This window comes from Grammomys surdaster, unplaced genomic scaffold, assembly GCF_004785775.1.
Source record: "Grammomys surdaster isolate TR1022 unplaced genomic scaffold, NIH_TR_1.0 126278, whole genome shotgun sequence".
Lineage (NCBI taxonomy): Eukaryota > Metazoa > Chordata > Mammalia > Rodentia > Muridae > Grammomys > Grammomys surdaster.
The window spans coordinates 6,454,334-6,473,459 of record NW_021621078.1 but is presented as its reverse complement, the minus strand read 5'-3'; the positions used below and the strand labels follow the sequence as shown (position 1 = coordinate 6,473,459).

At 50.7% G+C, this 19,126-nt stretch overlaps 1 protein-coding gene across 3 annotated transcripts in view; it reads right to left on the bottom strand.

Annotated features, from left to right (window-relative positions):
• Nucleotides 1-535: 535 nt before the first annotated feature.
• The window catches only part of Abr (ABR activator of RhoGEF and GTPase), a 92,027-nt gene continuing 73,436 nt past the window's right edge, over nt 536-19,126 (bottom strand). For 2 of the 3 annotated variants that reach the window (XM_028759183.1, XM_028759184.1), the window contains 7 exons: nt 9,020-9,079; nt 8,668-8,777; nt 7,757-7,896; nt 6,802-6,936; nt 5,928-6,033; nt 3,467-3,614; nt 540-2,984 (listed from right to left, as the gene is read on the bottom strand). In XM_028759183.1, coding sequence (XP_028615016.1) covers nt 2,895-2,984; nt 3,467-3,614; nt 5,928-6,033; nt 6,802-6,936; nt 7,757-7,896; nt 8,668-8,777; nt 9,020-9,079 — 789 coding nt within the window. In that variant the 3' untranslated portion in view covers nt 540-2,894. Of the gene's footprint in view, nt 2,985-3,466; nt 3,615-5,927; nt 6,034-6,801; nt 6,937-7,756; nt 7,897-8,667; nt 8,778-9,019; nt 9,080-19,126 lie in introns of all 3 variants that reach the window. The other variant, XM_028759182.1, reaches the window with a different exon arrangement.

The window sequence follows — 19,126 nt, the reverse complement described above, 5'->3', positions numbered from 1 at the left end:
TTTAGATGGCTGGGGGTCAGTATGAGCTCATAAACCAAACAGCAATTTGCAGACACATCTGTTCCTGATCTCTAGAATAAACAGTGTCCAATGGCTTCAGTTGGTGTAAGTCCCACACAGATCCTATTGGGTCTCCTAAAGGAGTGTGGGCTCTTGGTGGGGCGGGGGGGCACACAGGTCTCTGACAAGCAACTTCAACAGAAGGCTGCCATAAGAGACTTGCTAATTTTGAGGAAAACATAAGTAGTGGAAGGCCAGTGGGCTACTTCTGTCATCTCTTCCAGGCCTGCTGGTGACCGGGCCCATAGTGAGTATCCCAAGAAGTGAACTGTAGCCATGACTTAGAAATGTGTACAGAGAAAAGGCAGCTTTCTCCCTCAACTGCCACAGTCCCCAAAAGTCAGAAGGGAGGTGCAAGGTTAGACAGATAAACAGGTTCCTGGAAACACATCTGGGTGCAGCTGGAAGGATTTAAATATTTAGATTGGTGGTCTTTCCTGGACTACTAAGAACACAAACAACCACACCACCGGGCTGAGTTTTGTGCAAATGTTGAGGCTTTGCAATTTTTTTTTATTAACATTTCCCTCTCACATGGTTTACATCAATTTATAATAATCTACATAAGTTTAAACAGAACAGAGACAAAAAAAATATATCCATACCAACTTATTGGGAGTCCCATCCTACCTCGTCAGCAGAAGCTGGCAGCCCTCAGTCATTGCCCAAGCAAGAACAGGCATACCTGGATTCCTGGACCCTGTCTCCTGGTGCCCTGCTGGCAGTGAGGGGGTTCTGGGCTGCACGGCCCCTGTCTCAGGAGAACCACCAGATACTTCCTTGGTGTACCTCAGTTCAGGTTTGGCACCTGACTGTCCACTTTGGGTGAAATGTATAAACAATAGGATCTTTTAGTAGTTCTCAGCTCCTCCAGCTTCCCTGTTCCACTGCCTAAGCAAGCTGGGGCTGCAGCAGCTGACACTGAGCAGCCTACACTCCCTGTTCTAGAGGCAGGAGGCACTGCTTTGAGCTGCAGCCAGTTCCAGTCAAGCTCTGATAATTTGTTACTGTCAATCCTTTGGAAGCAAGAATGCCACATACCAGCACCTGAGCGCCAAGATAGTGGCAGATGTGATCTTTACACGCACGGCATTTTCTTTCACCTGTTTGAGACAGCAAGGCTCCTTGTTAAACTGCTAATAGGCAGCTGGGAAGTTGGCATTCCTTCCTCCTGCATAAACAAACTGTACCGTTCTGTCAAAGGCAATAGGTATGAACAGGACCAGAAGAGCCCTACCTAACCTCACCTAGCAAACAACAGCTTGGGGGCCAGCAAACCCTTGTTTAGACTTAGCCCTGAGCACACACAATGAGAGCTGGTCTCCCCAATCCTGAGGGCCAAGAATGAACTCTGCCATATAGATCTAGGAAGCTGTATGGTAGCTTAAGCCCCTGTGACAGGAGCATCTTTCCCTGCTAATTGCCACAGGCTAGTAGCTCCTACTCAGACTGGAAACGGTGTTTTGGGAGTAAAGCTCATTTTTAGTACCAAGCAGTAGGTCAGAGCTGGGAATGACACCTGCTGACCCGATGCTCTATAGCCCCAACAGAACTCATTCACAAGAGAGCCAGCCTACCCCATGATTTCTTGTATACTTGAGATTACCCACAGGCCTGAATTTAGAAGCCAGGGTAGAAGCTTTCCAACTGGGTTCTATCTGCTGTTCCTAGGCTCTGGAGCACGCATGGCAGTGTGGCTGCCCCGTGGCAGTGCTTGGCTGTTGAGAGTGTAAAATCTAAGGCAAAAGTACCACGAGGTATGTGTGGTTCCAGGTTCCAGGACAGAGCCTGTTTTCACCTGGACACCTGATTCAGCCACAGAAGCTGCCCTCCAGGAGGCTGTACACTAGGATAGCCTCTGCAGGTCCTTACAGTGGAGACTGGCTTCCCTTGACTTGCCACTGCTGGCTGCTCCACCCATCTTGTTCCTTCATAGCCTGGGTGCCCACCATACCCTTCAGGTGCAATCCTGACCTCTCTTGATGGCAGGACACTTGTGGGTCATTACACTGAAAGAAAATAGAACACCAGGGGAAAGGAACAGAAAATTCAGCAATAGAAGAAACAGCTGAAGATGCCATACCGGTAGGTAGGAGATAGAACAAACAAACCCCAGAAATGGCAATTCTCAAATAGAACATTCCAAAAATGAGCTCTCCAGCTCTGTGCTGAGGATTGTGTGTCTGTCCCCTTGTTCAACATTTGCACAGACAGCAAGGAAAGCAGATGTCCTTCCACATGTGGAGAGCAAGGAGGCCAAGGGCAGCACGCAGCACGTCAGACAGGCCAGCACTGCCCAGGGCCCCTGCAGAACTGCAGTGATGGAGCAAAAGCCCATGCTGCACATGCATGCAGCAGGCTGGGACGTGGAGAGGGCAGACACTGCAGGGAGGCTGCAATCTGGGAGCAGGGCCAGGAGAGGAGAAGCTGGCAGCAGTTACACAGCGCAAAGTAAAAGTCCTTGGACTGGACTCAGGCAAAAAGTGAGTGTTGGGAGAAATGAAAGAACAAAGCAAGCTGTCTGTGCCCACACCAGCTCGGCCACTACCTTTTCCGCAATGACAAATGTACATAAAACAATTCCTGGACAGCACGGAGCATCAGACACACTCAGGTATGGAGGGTAGGAGCTGGGGTGTGGTGAGGAGGCGGGGCTGGTCAGCTGGCTTTGTACAAGGTGGCACAAAAGATGCACATGTTCCAGTTCTTGGAAGGTGGCTTCCCTTGGACTCTAGAGTGCTAGGCTGGGGAGTTTCTGTTGCAGTCTTTCAAGTCTATGTTGGGCCCTGGCTGGAGGGCTGGCTCTGGCCACCCCCACAGCTGCCCACCCCAGGCTACACGTCTGTGGAGAAGTACAGTGTGTTCCGCTTCAGTTCTGCGAAGGAAATGGGGGGGTGCTGCAGGTAGTAGAGTAGGACCTGGACCTGTGAGGAGACAGGGAGACTGAAGTTGGGGTTCTCGTGTTCCAGACCCTCCTCACTTGCTATGCTGAAAAGAAATGATTGCTGGACTGCAACCATGTCACTCCCCAGACTCACTCTGGCTCCTTCCCCATTACTGGAAGCCCAGATCCCTTCACTCATTTACAGCACTAGAGGGTGCTGCAGGGTCAAGGGTCAGGGAGCCACTTCCTTGTCAGGGTCAAAAGCTTTCAGCATGGGCCTAAGTGACCCTGAAAGCAACCCCAGGGCTTTCACACATAAGGTCAGTTTCCAGCCCCCAATTTTTTGTCTCTGAGACTGAAGCACTCAGGAAAGAAAGCAGCTAGTGCCTGGAACCCTTTTTGTCTTGCCTTGAGCAGGGAGGAGGCTCTGTAGCCAAGTGCTTGGGCATCCTATATACCACTAAGCTGCCTGGGGGGGGGAGCTGGGCCTCTGAACAAAGGCCTACACAGTGCTGGTAGTACCTGGGCCATGACGTCATGGGACCAGATGTCTGCAGCTGATGTGAGATGTGCTTTGCTCTCCACTTCTGAGGGTCTCAGTAACGTGGGGCCGAACACCGTGGCAAGGTTGTGAAGCGACATCTTGTTGATGGGCTCCTTCTCGGCAACCCTGAGTGAAAGGAGGGAGAAGAGAGTCACTCTCAGCAGCCCCAGGAGCCCCAGGGTGGCAGGAAGCTAATGGTACTTGTAGTAGCTCCCTCAGGGACATCAAGGTGGAAGTCACCTAGCCTCCCTTCCTATAGGTGGGAAGGACATTAGGCTAAGAGACTGAGGTCCCAGCTGCGTCCCAGTAAATTGCTGTAACATATCCCTAGCTCCTAAGCTATGTGCCAAGCTGATGGAAAACTGCTAAGCCTAAGGACTAACAACTACCAATGGCATCCTTCTTGGCTTAGATAAAAGCCTTACAAGAAGATGGAGAATACTACAGTTCTAAGAATTCTTCATACAGTGATACTGTATGTTGTCAGTCATTTTGAGGTATCATTATCATCCCCTCTGTAGAGGTGAGGAAACCAAATAAGAGAGGTTTAGTGACTTCCCCACAGTCATACAGCATAGGTGCTAGAGCTGGTTTCTGAGCGATGAGAAGTCTCCTCAAGAGCCATTCTTTTTTTGCTTTTTCTCCAGAGCCCAACAGTAGTACAGATACGTGAAGTCAGCAGTGGAGAGGACAGAGCAGGGAGGACCTGCTGCCCAGAGGCAGCTGCTAGCTGAGCCCAGTTATGCAGGCTGTATTGTAGTAGGAGCAGTCTAAACCAAGTCTGGGGGCTGAATTCCCCATTGTCTCTGAAGGGCCTGCTCATGGGCCTGCTCTGACTCTTTCCAGATCTCCTCTCCTATTATGTAATAGACTAGGTTGATATGTCCCCTGAGTGACAGTGGGAGCTGTTGTCTGTGGCTACTGTCGAGGGAGATCACCAAACACACCAAGAAATTCTGGACCTCTCCCAACTCCATACTAGGAAATGTGTCTGGAGCCTTGATATACACAAACCCTGGATAGAGCCTCTCATCCTGTTCTCCAACATGACTCCCACCCTCTGGGCAGGAATCACAAATGTGCCTGCTGACTGCTTTGGAAACAGGCAAATGTAGTGCCAGCAGACAGTTGTGCAGCTGGCTAGCCCCTACACACACACACACACACACACACACACACACACACACACACACACACAGATGTGGGCACAGTTCCCAGGATGGAAAAACCTAATGAATTTTCCTTTCCCATTCCTTCTCAGTGTGTCCTCTCACAATGTTCACCAAACTAGTTGGGAACTGGGAACTGGTCCTGGCCAAAACCAGAGGGAGGGACATTGTCTCATCATGAGAAAAACCAAGCACCAGGACCAGCTGTGACTAGGTCCCCACTGGGCCTCCAGAGCTTGGCCTGCCTGAACTACAGCCAGCACCCAGATGAGGGGATGCTGGTCCAAGGTAGCAAGCGGACTTAAGGAACACCAAGTGACCTGCTTCTGACTGGTGTCTGTAATTAGTCCTGGGCTAAAAAGTAAGTGATGAGGACAGGCTGGTAGTAAGTTCAGTACTAAACAGTGATGTCAGCTTAACAGCTCTGGTTTGCCCTGATTATAGGAGGGGTAAGGGAAGGTGAGAAGGGTCTTAGTTTAGGAAGAAGTGGGTATTAAGTACAATTTTACTGCTAAGCCAAGCAAGTCCCTGCTGGGCGCAGGGTCTCAGTTTTCCTGTTCATAATATATGGGCTTCAAATTCTTAACTGACTCATAATGAACACATTGGATGATGTAACAACCCAGGGCACATCTACAGGTAATGAAATAAAGTAGTCCTTTTGCCTGGAGCACACCCTGCTGCCCTTTCTGTTTCACTTAAAACATGCTACACTGGGCTAGCGTGATGGCTCAGTGACTAAAGGTCCTTGTTGCCAATTCTGACACCCCGAGTCCAGCCCTCAGAAGCTACATAAAATAGAGAGTCGACTTCTACAAATTGTCCTCCGACCTCCACATGCAAAACCACACATACATACATACACATGAACACAATAAATGTAAACAAAACAAGTTACACTAAATGGCTGCTTTTGGGGCCCACAGATTAAACCCACCTGAGGCCCTGTGGTTCACCCCACCATTCTATGAGGGTCTCCTTATGTTTCCCACCCAAGCTAGTTTTTGATTGTTCAAGCAATCCCTCTGCTTCAGCATCTTGACCACAGGCTATGGTACCATGGCCCATTATTTTATGCTGCAATTAGGAGCCAGTTTCCCAACAACAGAGTGTGAGCTCAGGAGGAGGAGAAACAACCAAACTGCTCAGGATGCGGGGGCGGGGTGTGGGGGTGGCCTAGCACAAGCCAGTACCTGGGAGGTGGAACTGGGACAATGGGTCTGGTGGGACAGGCAGCTGCTCTGGGCTGGGCCCTGCCTTTCCTCCTTACCTTTTCAAGTGTTCCAGCAGGAAAAGGAAGGTGATGAGGTTGGGGTCGGGCAGGGAGCGGAGTAGGTGCATCATGCAGTTCTCCTTGGCAGCAGGGTCTGACAGGGCTGCAGGAGGAGAAAGGGCTAGGGCAGGGCCAGCCTGGAAGGCCAGAAGCCTGGACCAGAGGGAGGGCCTGACCTGTGCGTGGCCTGTTAACAGTGGGTTCCCCTAGGATGCCCACCATGACTCATAACATGGCTAGAAGGTAGGCTGAGGGAGCAGCCTCTTCTTTCCCTTCTCGCTGGCCATTACCCCAGTCCACCTGACCCATACTCGATGCTAGTTTAATCCACTGGTCGCACATTATTACTAGGATGGGGATGCTTTCTGTCAAACAGCGCTGAGGCTGGTGACAGAACGAACAGCCTTCCCTAGGCTTCACATTCTCAGGAGTATCTGAAGTCTTCTCTGCCTCAGGAGAAGGGACACTGTGCTAGGCCTGGATGTGGTCCCTTAGGTGGTCACAGGAGCTCCTACATGGCTAGTACCTAGCAATGAAGAGAGCCACTCTGAGGGCTCAGGACAGCTGTCCCCAGTGTAGTACAGCTTAAACCAGCTTCCTCTCTAGCCCTAGGCCCTGCCAGGGGCCTGTTTCCTGGAAGCAGATCAGTGTGTAAGGGGGAGTCACAAAAGTGACACATGGGCAGAGGGACAGGTGAAAAAGTGCCCAGCCTCAGCAGGCGGCACCTCATTCTCAGGTCCTTCAGTCGCAAGGACGGAGACTACTCTGGACAAGCCACTGACAGGAATGCCTGGGGCATTTCCTCCTGCTTTTCATTTTACCAGTCTAGGAGACTCCACCCAACCAACCCTCAGGACCGCAGAAGCCTCACCAATGCCCTCCATGAAGGCTGGGTAAAGTCGGTCTGTAAGGAGGGGCTCAGGCAGCTCCCGAAAGTAGAGCTTGAGGGTACCAGCAATGGCATTGATGTCCATGTCGCTCAGCATCAGTAGGATGTCCTTGTTATCTGTACAGGAGGGAGCAAGGTCTGAGGGTGCACTGATCTCCAAGACATCTCGTGGCAGCCCTCAGTACTGTTTCCGTCCCTCAAATCTGTCCCTCAAACCTCTACCCACCGCACTCCTTTGCCTCTCCCTAGGGAGCTGGGGCATGGATGATGCCTACAAGCTCTACGATATGTCAATGCAGCTATTACCTGTGGGAAAAGGCAGCAAGGGACAGGCTGGGGTCTATCTGCTATGACTTCTCAGAAGAGAGGAGGGACATAACTAGTATCAGAGCTCTATCCACACCACACAGCACACACCTAATCCCATGTTCTGGGGAGCCATGTACCATTATGCTCTTGGCCCCTAGCCTATCCTTACCCTACCTGGACTCATGGCTGCCTGCTTAGTTCAGGCATCCTGAGCACTGGATATACTACCAGTGCCTTAGCCCAACCCAGCCCAATGGAAAAGAAACCGAGGGCCAGGACCCATCTCAAAAGAGACCTGCCACATGGTAACAGGGAGGAAGGCGCCTGAGCCAGCAATATATACTCTGGAGTCAAAAGGTCTCAATTTAAGTTCAGGTACAAAAACATACAAGCTTGGTAACCCAGAACAAGTGACCTGACCTCTCTGAATGCCATCCTTATTGTAGCAGTGGTTAAGAAACGTGAGTGAGGGAAACTTAAGTGACAAGACCCAGAACACGTAACTTGCCAGAGGACTCAGAAACAGCCTCCTTCATGTCACAACAAACTACAGGGCATTGGCCAAGACTTCTCTGCTCTTCACCAGCTGATCAGGTAACACCTCTACCCACTGGGCCTCCCTACTCACTGGCATCAAAGACGGCCTTCAGGGCCTGGATGTCCGTGGCCACTCCTGATATCCTGTAGATGCCAACCTCTTCGATGCCCCTCTTCTCCACCTCTTCTATGCATTGCCGGACGATGTAGGGCACCTTGGAGCGCTCCCGCCTGCAGGATCGGGTGCAGAGGACATGGAGGGAACGTCTCACACTGGCTGCACCCTCCTCCTCCTCTACAGTATACCCCAGCCTTGGTCAGCTTTAGCCCCTTGGGGTCAGGAGTCAAGGCAAGGAAGAACCGGGGAAGAAGCTATCCCATTCCTTAAAGCCTGCTTGCTGAGGTACAGCATGGTGGAAGAGGTCTCAAAGACTGGGGAAAGGACATCCCACTGGATTAAAATGCTTATGAGTGGGGGTAGCCCATGGCAGAGCACTTTGGTAACAACTCGAAGACCCTGGGTCCAAGCCCTGGTGATGCAATAAATAAAAATGCTCAAGGGGAAAGGAAAACCAACAAACAAACAAACAAAAAATGCTCACAGGGAGGCTAAGCAGCTAATCTGCATGACCAGGGTAGGTCAGGACCTGGGAACAAAGTGCCCAAAGGGGCAGGGTGACCTAACAGAGTGTGGGCCTTTCCCAGCCAGCCACCCTCTGACTTCAGCTTACTGCTGCCAAGCCCAAACGTTGGCCCACAGTCACTGTCACTTTTTGTTTACTGCAGGAAACAGACACTCTGGCTTCCCCTGGGACTGTCCCCCATTTCCATGTTGGCCTGTTTATTTCTAAAGCATCCCGGGAGCCATTCCTGGTCTCCAAACTGGCTGCCTGTGGTACTGACTGATTAAGCTGCTGGCATGGGCAGGGGGCAGGGGCTGAGAGGTGGGAGGTGGCTGGCACCTAGGTACTGAAGCTACTTGGTCTCCAAGGTAGCACCTACTTGGTCACCACGCTGATCTTCACTCCAAAGACGCCTGTCTGCTTTTTGGACGGGGTCCTCTTCAGGCTCATGTCACGGCTGGTAAATTTCATGGAGAATTCCACTTTGATCTGGTCAGGGGGTTGAGTAGGTACAAATCCCCCAGGGAATGAGTATCACCAAACATAGGGTCTCTCTCCCCAAGACTGCAAACAGGGCTACCCCAAGCTGGCAGGGCTCCATGCACATCTGCAGCTGGGATGGGGAAGGATGTGGCCAAAGAGAGGAGAGCACTGGTCTGAGGGAGGCACAGGCAGCCTAGCACCCAGGGGAGGATGGCAGGAGGGATGGCATGTGGTTCAGATGTCCTTACCCCATTCATTTCAATCACATCTGTATGCCAGTTCTTGCTTTCAACTGTCTGTGGATCCAGCTGCAGAGAGAGAGAGAGAGAGAGAGAGAGAGAGAGCAAGAAGGTGAGGGACGGAGAGAAGCGAAGTCAGAGGCCAGCTTTTCCTGTGGGCCAGCAGTCACTTACAAGAAAAGTGAAGAGTCAGAAAGGCAGACGCCTAGATGCTCATCCTGAAATCAACCTGTTAAAAAGTGGCTTCAGCCACAGCCCCTATTCCCTAGGGAAGGACTCCTGGTTCCCTGAAGAGGAAGGACACCTACAGTGAGACTCTGTGTCCATCATACTGTGCTGGCTGCTGACTACCACATAGTCAGATGAACCTTGTCACCTAATTTTACAGACACAACTGCACAAAAGTGAGCACCATGCACAGCACACACTTGGAGAAGGGGGAGGGGCACACCAGGGCTTCCTGATTTCCTTGAGGGCCTCTAGCCCTTGGCACCTACTAGACTAAAGAATGAGACACTCAAACCATGTTGTGCCCACATCACCAATGCACCCCAGCCAGCCGCCAGCCCCAGCACATTTTAAAGTCAATGTCTCAACATTTCTATGGCAAGTTTAAGTAGCTGTAAAGATCATTTCCAGAATAATGTAAATATTGACATCGTAAAGTGGTGACCTCATTCTTTAAGTTTATGCAGTGGAATCTAATTACCATAGTGATTCAACACCCACCATCATCCACTTAAACACAAGAGTGAGCTCATCTTTTGAAGTGACAAGGCCCACCTGACAATGTGGTAGTCAAGAGCTAGCACAGAGTGATGGGCACAGTGTCTCACAGACGGTGACTCTCTCCTTGATCAGAGCCAATTCAACTCTCCCTTGCCACCTTGATCCTAAGCAAGTTTCCGCACCTTCAGGGACACATGTGCCTCTAACCAGACTACTGTCCCTACAGAAAAAAAGCTGCATGTGGGTGAGCCCAGGCCTTTCCTGTGTCTGTCACTTCTGACGGGGTCTGGGGCTATACCTGGCTGGCTCTGGGCCTGCGTCCACTCTACAGAGGCTCAAGCCCTGTTCAGCAGTCACTTCCTTGTCACAGAGGAGGAATGGAATTGAGACTATAAAGAAAATGTAGCATGGGGAGAACCAAGCACATACATGCATCTTTCCTGGGCAGAACCCCTGCCCACAGGATGGCCTCCAACAAAGACAGCCACCCGTGTGACTGCTGCCTAGGCCCTCTCATTCAGAAGGCTTGAGGCTGAGGATTCTACTTCATCACGACAGAAGCCCCAACTTTGACCTTAGTTTTCTGAATCTCCCTTCTCTCTCCACGTTTGTCCCCAAATCCTGACCTACAGCACAGCCTGCCTTTTCACAGGTCCTTAACTGCATCTAGACTGCTCAGTCTTAGAGACAGGGCCTCTGTCTGCTCTGGGTCTGCTTCCAAGTTGCCCTCGCAGAGGTGGCCCACACAATCGAGGGATCTCAAGTGCCCTTCCTCAGCTGACTAAAACAGATGCATCCCAGTTTTAGAGATTTTTGAGACAGGGTCTTCCTATGTCACCCTGGATACCCTGGAACTCTCAATCCTCCTGCCTCAGCCTCTGAGTGCTGAGATTTCAGATGCACATAATTATGCCTGGCTTATGACCAATACTTTCAAAAGTAAGTCTTTCTAGGTACCAGCGAAGCCTCAGGCTGTTTCATAGTCCTGACACTAGGCCAGACTCACCTTATATCTTAGCACCCTATAACCTCGCACTTCTTCTTGAGAGACCCAGTGGTCCCTGACTCCTGGAGTGCCATCTGAACAGAGCCTGGGTGTGGAAATGTTGGGGATTAGCAGTCAGGCTGGCCTGAGTCTCCTGTTCTATCTCCTGATTTTGGATGGGTTACTGACAAGCCTTGGCTTACTCATAGGGCTGCCTGACAGTTTGAGCATTCTGTGTAAGTCTGACACTTTGACAGACCCTTTGTACACACATCTCAGTTAATCAACATAATCCACCAGTGTTGTTTAAGCCTTCGTAGCTCTCCCCATTCTGAAGATGAGGACACAGAGACTTAAACAGTGCAAGGAATCTGCACAGTGTCCAGACCTAGGGAATGTGCGCTGGGTGCAGTTACATTTCCCCGACTTACTCTCTTTACTAAATCTATGTAACACGTCTAACCTGGCACCTGCGCTTTGGAGTGATGGCTGCTGGCCCGTGATTCACTCAGAAAAGAGACACAAGGCTTCCTGGTGTGGAGTCTGTCTAGCTGCTTCTAGCACAAACTTCCTGTTTGCTCTGTTTTCTACCCATGAGTCTGTTTCCCTGGGAACTTTTAAAACAGGTAGAGCCACTGCTAGTGCTAGGTTTCATTCTAGCTCCCTCTTCCAGAAAGTCCTCATAGAGAACCACAGGACTCAATACTCTCTATGGTCTACCCTGTTTACCACCTGCTGGGTGCCCCTTGCTGTGTGTTCACATGCTCCAGCCTTTCTCAGGACAGCTATGGGTAAGATGCTCTTCTTGTTTCCTGTGGGTTCTCGCCACTGCCATGTCCTTGGTTCCTGCCACAGGTGCCCCTAGTACCTACTTAAAAAGACCTGCCCAGCTTCTCAGTGCCCTGCCGATGATGCTCAGATTCCCAGGAGGCCAGCAGCCTTGAGAAACCAAGTCTATTTCAGGATGTCATTTAAATACAGAGAAGGGAGGGTGGGGAGCCGAGAGGGACATGGCACATTTTCCAGAGAAATGATGCTGCCTGAGTTGCTGTGACTATTTATAACCCCTGGGAACTGTGGACTCTGCTATTTCCTGATTAGATTAGTGCTCAGGGTGCAGGAGCCAGCCCCTGAGATGTCAGTCAGAGGGGACAACCTCCCAGAAGACAGGTGCCATCTGTGGGTCCTGGGAACGGCACTGAGTGAAAGGTATCAGACCATCTGAAGGAGAAGGGCAGATGGGGCTTGTGAGGGGCTGGATGGGGGAGAACCACAGGTAACATACCTTCAGTGAGGCTCCTCCAGGGTGGGGCTCAGGGAAGAGAGAAACAGGTCCCAAACACCTTAGAGGGAGTTATTAAGCAGTGGTCAAACACTGACAAACAACAACTCAGCCATCCATGTTTAGCTTTAGGCCCACTGTGGCCATGTATTCTGCCCTCTCCCTAAAAGAAGTGGAGGCCTTTCGATTATTGCCCAAGAGTGCACCAGGCTATGAGCCACATAACAAGAGGCTCTGCTAGAATTCTCCATCACTCTTTTAGACCAAAGTGACCCCATATTTAGGACAAGAAGCACCAACATGATCATATAAAGGGAAGGCTCCAAGCACAGAGAAGGACACTCAGTGTGAGTTTTGGGAACATCCTCAGGTGTGGAAGTCCTTCCTCCCCAGGCCCAGCTTTCACCAGGCCAGACAGGTAACCACCACTTCTCAGCCACTTCCCTGTGCCTTACATTTAGGTGGCACAAAGCAAGTGTGGACTACTCTTGTCACTAGCATCTCTTTCTATTCTCTGTCAGCTGACAAAGCCATTTTCAAGCCTGAGTCCTCCTGACTGCTGGGCCACATTCTACTATAACACATGTCCTCTACCAGACAGCTAGCCCTTCAGAGTTCTGGTAACAATGACTGCTGTTGCTTCAGCTTCTGGACAAGCCCTTATGTGGACTGTTTAATCTTCACTAAGAGGCCTGCCTAGGAGCAGCTGGAGACAAACAGAAAGTCAAAACCAGCTACCTCTGGTCTCAGGGGAGACAGAGACAGAGGTAAGAGCAGTCTTCAGCAGGCAGTATCCTGCAACACACCCAGTGGCTCAGTGGATGACGCATACCCCCAAGGACAATGTTCAGCAGGCCCCCACCTCTGAAAGTGAGACCCCCTTTCTTAGGATATCCCCTCTACCATTGTCACAGCACTGGAGAGCAGAGGTTGTGAGGACCTCAGCCTCCTGCACAAGCCCCTGACCTCCTGCCCCCTGCAGATGGCTCCTACCAGCCTACCATTCCTAGTCTACTCTGCCTTTGGTCTGCTGAGACTCAGACCCACCACTGCCCTTTTCTGGAAAGAAACAGACTCTCCTCAAAGTCAACAGATTGTTTTAGAGATTTACAAAAGTGAAATGTTCTTTAATTAGGGCAGTAAATCCAGCATGCTAAAGCTGCTGTGCTAAGAGGCAGCACAGGAGCATCACATGACTCAAGAGCCTCAATAAAACAGACTGCTGATAGGTACCAAACAAAAGGTAGCCTGGAGTCTGCATGTTTCTGGAGCTCCTTAACCCAGTTAGGTACCATGTGTGCTGTGGGTATGATTCCTATAAGTCTGATACCAAGGGCCATAGTGGTAGTCTTGGGCTGCTTTACCTTGTCTTCCCAAGTAGTCACAGGCTTAGGGCTAGATCCTCTGGGAAACTAAGCCAGCCTGTCATTGGGACATACCACAGGCGTGAGAGGCACAGCAGGGCAGGCAGTCTGAAAGAAATCTGCCAAGAGACTGCCTCGCCTTCCTGCAGCAGGGCACTTAAGATTCTGTCAACGTGGCTGCTGAGCTCAGGGAAGGGCAGAGGAACAGAACTCCATCCTGCCTTCCAGCTCAGGAACTGGGTCAGAAAAGACTAGGGTCAGGCTCAGGAAATTGTCACCTCATCTTTCCAGTGGCCTGGCAGCCTCACTGTAAAGCCCAGCCAGTTCTGACTTTCTAGCCCTCTGCCCCTGGAACAGGTACAGCAGGGCCAGCCAGGCTGCCCTGAAGGTGCTCTGTGGCCGAAGTTTGCCCCTCTCCTCCCAAACCAGCCACAGATGGGCTAGGCTGACTCCCTATTCTAAGACACCCGGGTGAGGCCCCTTTGCCTCTGCTCCCTTCCCCTCCCCCTCTCAAGAACTCTCAAGTTCCCAAGGCCCACATATGGAAGGGGTTTAGCAGCTCTGAATGAGGCTTTTATTGAAGCCAGGTTAGCTTCTTAGTCCCTCAGCAACCTGCCTTTTCTAGCACTCCATCCAGGGCCTCAGCCTATTCTGTGTAGACCACACTCTTGGGCTCTGGCTGGGCATGGCTGAACTTTAAATTCGAAACTAGACTGCCTCTGGCCTTCATCTCTCCCCCAGCCCTGTAACTCTGCCAAGGCCTTCCCTATTCACGTCCAGCCTGAGGATTCTACCGTAGAGCCAAGCTCCAAGTGAAAAGCAAGTATTTTACTCTGCCCTTGCCCAGGGCCATGCTGGGGTCATCAGGGCAGCAAGAGCAGGGGCAACAGCCTGGTCTGGAGATGGTCAAGGCCAAAGCAACAGAGGCAGACCTCAGCTGCCTGAGGCAGTAGGCGCTACAGTATCCTTCCATGCTGGCTGCTATTAGAATGTGAAGGGTCTGGAAGACCACCACAGGCTCAAAGGCCTTGACTTGCAATGGTTTGATAAGAATTATAAAATCCTTTTCTGAAACTGATTTTACCTCCCACCCTGGCCAGGAAGACTTTCTAGGTACAGATCCCATTGCTAAGTGAAAATGGGGACACTGGCAATTTACTGTGTAGCTCTGAGCAGACTCACCCCCAAGCCTCACATCTGCTCTGAGTCTCACGCCCACACATGTTATCAACAGCATCCCTGTGCCCTTTGAGACACAGCACACTGGGCCAGGCGGCACATCCTATCCACAGGCAGCTGGGTAGGAACCTTGTGCCTCCACAAGTTCCTATCTAGGTTATCCACTGACCACACAACCCTGACAAATGGACTTCTGAGAAACAGCCTCGGGGCCTGAGCAAGTGCTGGGCGTCCTCCTCAGAGGCCACATAAGGCAGCTGGTAGAGTGGGAGCCTATATATAGGGGCCAAGCTGTTTAGATCTAAGAACTAGCTCCTCTGCTAAGCACCATGTAACGTCATCTGGGTCATTCTCTAAGCCTCCATCTCCTCGTATATAAAATGGCATGGATAACACTAGCAATCGCCCCACACACTGATGCTTGGTACCCAGGTCATGCTCAAGACACATCAACACTATTAAACTGTGCTGAAAGGCTCTAGCAGCTTCTTTCTTGATGGTGACAAGTGCTTTTGCCTTCAACTTTGTCCTCTCCACTCTGCATGGCCTTCTGCTTTTGAACACACCTTTTCTAGAGCTTTTGCCATGTAAGCTCCTTTGTCTGGACTACACCGTCCCCAATCTTTTGTGGTCAAACCCATGAAAGTTCATTATTTAAATTATCTAGCTGGGAGTAGTGGTTCATGTCATTAATCTCAGCACTTGGGAGGCAGTCAGGTAGATCTCTGTGAGTTTGAAGCCAGACTGGTCCCAGGACTGCCAGGGCTGTTACACAGAAATCCTGTCTTAAGCCACGCCTTCCTCCCCTCCCCACCCCCTCAAAAAAAACCCTCCAGCTAAGCCTCCCAACCCTTCCTCTCTAATCTATTACCCTGTTTTCTTTTCTTCATAAATCACCCAGCCTGGAATGACCCTATTTATTGACTGACTTTTTTAGATCAGGCCCCTCTGCCTGGGCCCCTCCATATCCCTTGGCCTGGAACACAGGAGATACAGCAGAGATTTACAGTAAGTTAAATCGTCTTTCCAGGACTGAACAAATGAAGTACCTCAGCTCCTACCAGCCTGGAGCTCTTTCTTCTCTAGAAGCCTGTGTCACATGAGTCTGGGGTACTTCAAGGAGGCTTCCTGGAGCGCAAGCGCAGCACTCAAGCACCTGATAGGAATGGGTGTTGTGGGTGCCACTGCACTGGCTGTATGTGTTTGACGCACCAGCTGTAGTAAGGGTCACTGTCCAGGATAGAGATGCTTCTAGGTTTTGTCTCAGGGTATGTTTCAAGCTAAGCTAGGGCCCCTCCCAACCAACCCCCTGCAGAAGCCCAGGAATAGGTCTTATGGCACTCCTGTGGGTTCAAGGATAAAACAGCTGGTCTAAAGATCCTAGAATCCAAAGATGGACAGTAGCTTTCTTCTCAGCATTGGGCAGGTCCCAGGAGCAGAGGGCAGGGGTTGTATGTTCACTAGGGAGCTAACAGAACAAAACTACCTCTTTCTTGTCCCCAGCATGCTGTGACAGAAGAAAGGAAGACAAATAGTTCTTTGCCAGTTCAGCAGAGGGGGTACTTAGCAGAGGGCTGAGTCCTTGCACAGGAGTGCCCTTTACCAACATGTGACAACACCCCCAGAGAGCACCTGTAGATGTTTCTGAGATCCTTCTTAAAGCCCTCCATAGCTCTGACCTCCTGAGCGAGGGGCATCACTATCCTGGACACTACTACAGCCCTGGATGCCAGGAGTTCTGGCCTTTGAGGAATCAGTTAGGTTGGCAGGCTCAGCAATCTCCGGTCCAAGGCCATCTAAATATAGGGCACTAAGCCCAACCAAGCCAACTGGTCAACCTGTGTATGGGATCAGAGATGCTGAGGGAACCATAGTGGCCAGGCACTTACCTCATACAGTGCCCAGAGCTAAGATATCCTAGCTGCTAAAAACTTTGACAAGTTCCCCTGAACAAGGACTCCCACCTCTGGGTGCATGGATCCTGTGAAACGGCACATTGTATACAGGGTGGCTCTACACCTGGGTGGGGCTACAGAACATCAAATATGCAGAGTCAAGGACTCCTGCTTTGGGGAGGCAGCTCAGTGGAAAGATGGGAGAAGTGGAGTTGAAAGGCTATTCACTTGGTCCTAGAAGTCAGGGTTTCTCACTCCCGGAGGTGCAAACACAGGTCTGTGTGAATACAAAACCCCTGCTTCCTACCCTGCTTCCTACCATGGTCCTGTCCCACAGAGGTCTAGGAGAAAGAGAGTTGAGGCAGGGGTCTCTAGCCCTTGGGGGGAGTGCTCTTGTTCTTTGTCTACTGCTGAAGGAATACTACAGGAATGTGTTTGGGTCCATGAATGGTGGAGGCATACAATGCAAGTTTCTTCTCTTTGCTAATAAGGACTCAGAGAGGATGGCAGCAGGGTAGAGCATCAGACAGCCACAGCCAGGGCATTTCTAGTGCAGAAGCTTTTAATATCTTTTCTCCTTTCTCAGAAAGGGTCTTACTATGTAGCTTATTATGTAGCTCAGGCTAGACTCAAACATGTGGTGGTCTTACTGTCTCAGCCTTGAAAACTAGGATTATAGGCTTGTGCCACCAAACACAGTGTTAAGGTCTTTTTTGATGTTCAGAGCCATAATGAATGATTGAGCCCAGGACACATGTGTATCTTATACTCAGTATCCCTGGGCCCTCAATGTTAGGAATAGTCAGTAAATGGTCAAGTGAAGGGGTTAGGATGTACATATTGTATACAAACCTCTGTTGGAAACATCTGTCGAGCTAAATGACCCTCCAGAGGGGACTCAGAGCTGCTCTGCAAGACCAATCAAGCTGACAGTGGAACCCTCTTCTATTGTCCTCCTAAGCTCTAAGGTCCCCCAGACAAGTGACCTCAGGGCACCCCGTATCTCATCCTTTCTCAGGTACCACCTCTGACCCTTTATGCAAGCAGGGTGAGGTAATGGCCACCACAGGGCAGGTACATTTAGCAACATCAGCCTTTGTCTTGTCAAGAGAAGCTCTTCAAAAGCCCAGATTTCTGAGGCCCACACAGCCATTCTTTGAGGCAGAGATAAAGGCGTAGAATCTTTCCCTAGCTCCCTTGTATCTTCGTTCAGCCTGAATCTCCACTTCTGGCCAGCATCTGGCCTGGTCTGAATGAGACACATCTTTGTCTTGGGTGCAGAGAAACAGTAAGAGTCTTGATTTCCTCAGTAGACAAATGTCTCTGGCCTGGCCTTGCTTTGAGCCTCTTACTTCGCCTCTATGATTCCCACAAGGGGCCCTATTAAAACCTTTGGCTGTTCCAGGATTAGGAATGGAATTCTTCCTTCAATCCCTTCCCCTCACAGGTTCAACTGAAGAATTTAGACCCAGGCAGGATAGGAAGAAGGGTAACCCCCCCTCCCCCAGCTTACTCTACTTGAATATGATTGGAGAAGGGGCGGGGTGGGGGGAGAAAAGAAGGCAAATTGAAATGCAAGTTAAATACTGCACGCCCTGGCAGAACCCACAAAGCCAAATGCCACGTGTGTCCCCTGCTAAATGCTTGCACAACAAACCAACTGCCAAGCCAGGGTCTAGAATGAGGCTTCGGCCTCAGAACTGATTTCGGGAACAAAAGTAACCTATTCCAGCCCTGCACCTCTGCTTCTGCTCTTCCAGCAAACAGGTTTCATGCCATTTCAAAACTCCATTTTAATACCAGGACCTTTCTATGAGAACAGACTCTTCAGCCCCAGTGTGGGGTTCCAGGTGAGTCACCCCTCCTCTGGCTTTTAATGGCTTTGGTTAGAGGGGAACTGGAAGGCCACAGGTATCTCAGCATTCATGACATCAAATCCTTGGCGAGTTAATAAGGTAGTCCCTCCTGCCAGACTGGGCAGAACATGTCCCCTACCCCACCTAACATCCTACCTAATTTCAGCACCCATAGCTTGGTAGGAAGCCACTTTGAAATAAGTAGGCTGCAGAAGGAAGGGAAGAACAGGCCTCGCCCCTACTTTCTGGCCTATGCAGTGAGGCAGGCTCAGGAGGGTAACGTCCCTCTGTCACCTGCAGGGTCCATGACATGGACACACTTTATCACACAGCATGTGCTAGGGGACTGAATCACCAACTACAAAGCACAGCCCTGCACCACAGCCACTGCAGTAGCATCAATGCCAACAAGCTCAGCAGTCCAGCACCTGGCTGGCCCGCTACCCTCAGCCAGAGATCACATGAGATGCAGAAACTGTTAGATACCACTGAAAGCCAAGCCAACCAATGAGTTCCTAAAGAGGCTCTGTTTTGCCAGCCGCAAATGAAAGGAGAACTAAAGTGTGGGTTTCAAGGTTTAGAATTTTAACCCTACCTGCCTGGTACCCAGGGTGGCAGGTAGGCTGTAAAACTCTGGCTAGTTTTAGGTCAGGAACCTGCTATGGCAGTTTCTTGCCAACCTTGAGGTTGGGAATGATGTGTTCTGGGCTGGTGTCTGCTGGCCTCAGCAAGACCTAGGAGAGGGGATGGGGATGGCTCCAAGCTGCCTGCAACAAACAGCTGCCTCAGCATAGAGGGGCTCTGGTAAATGCCAGGGCCAGTAGGG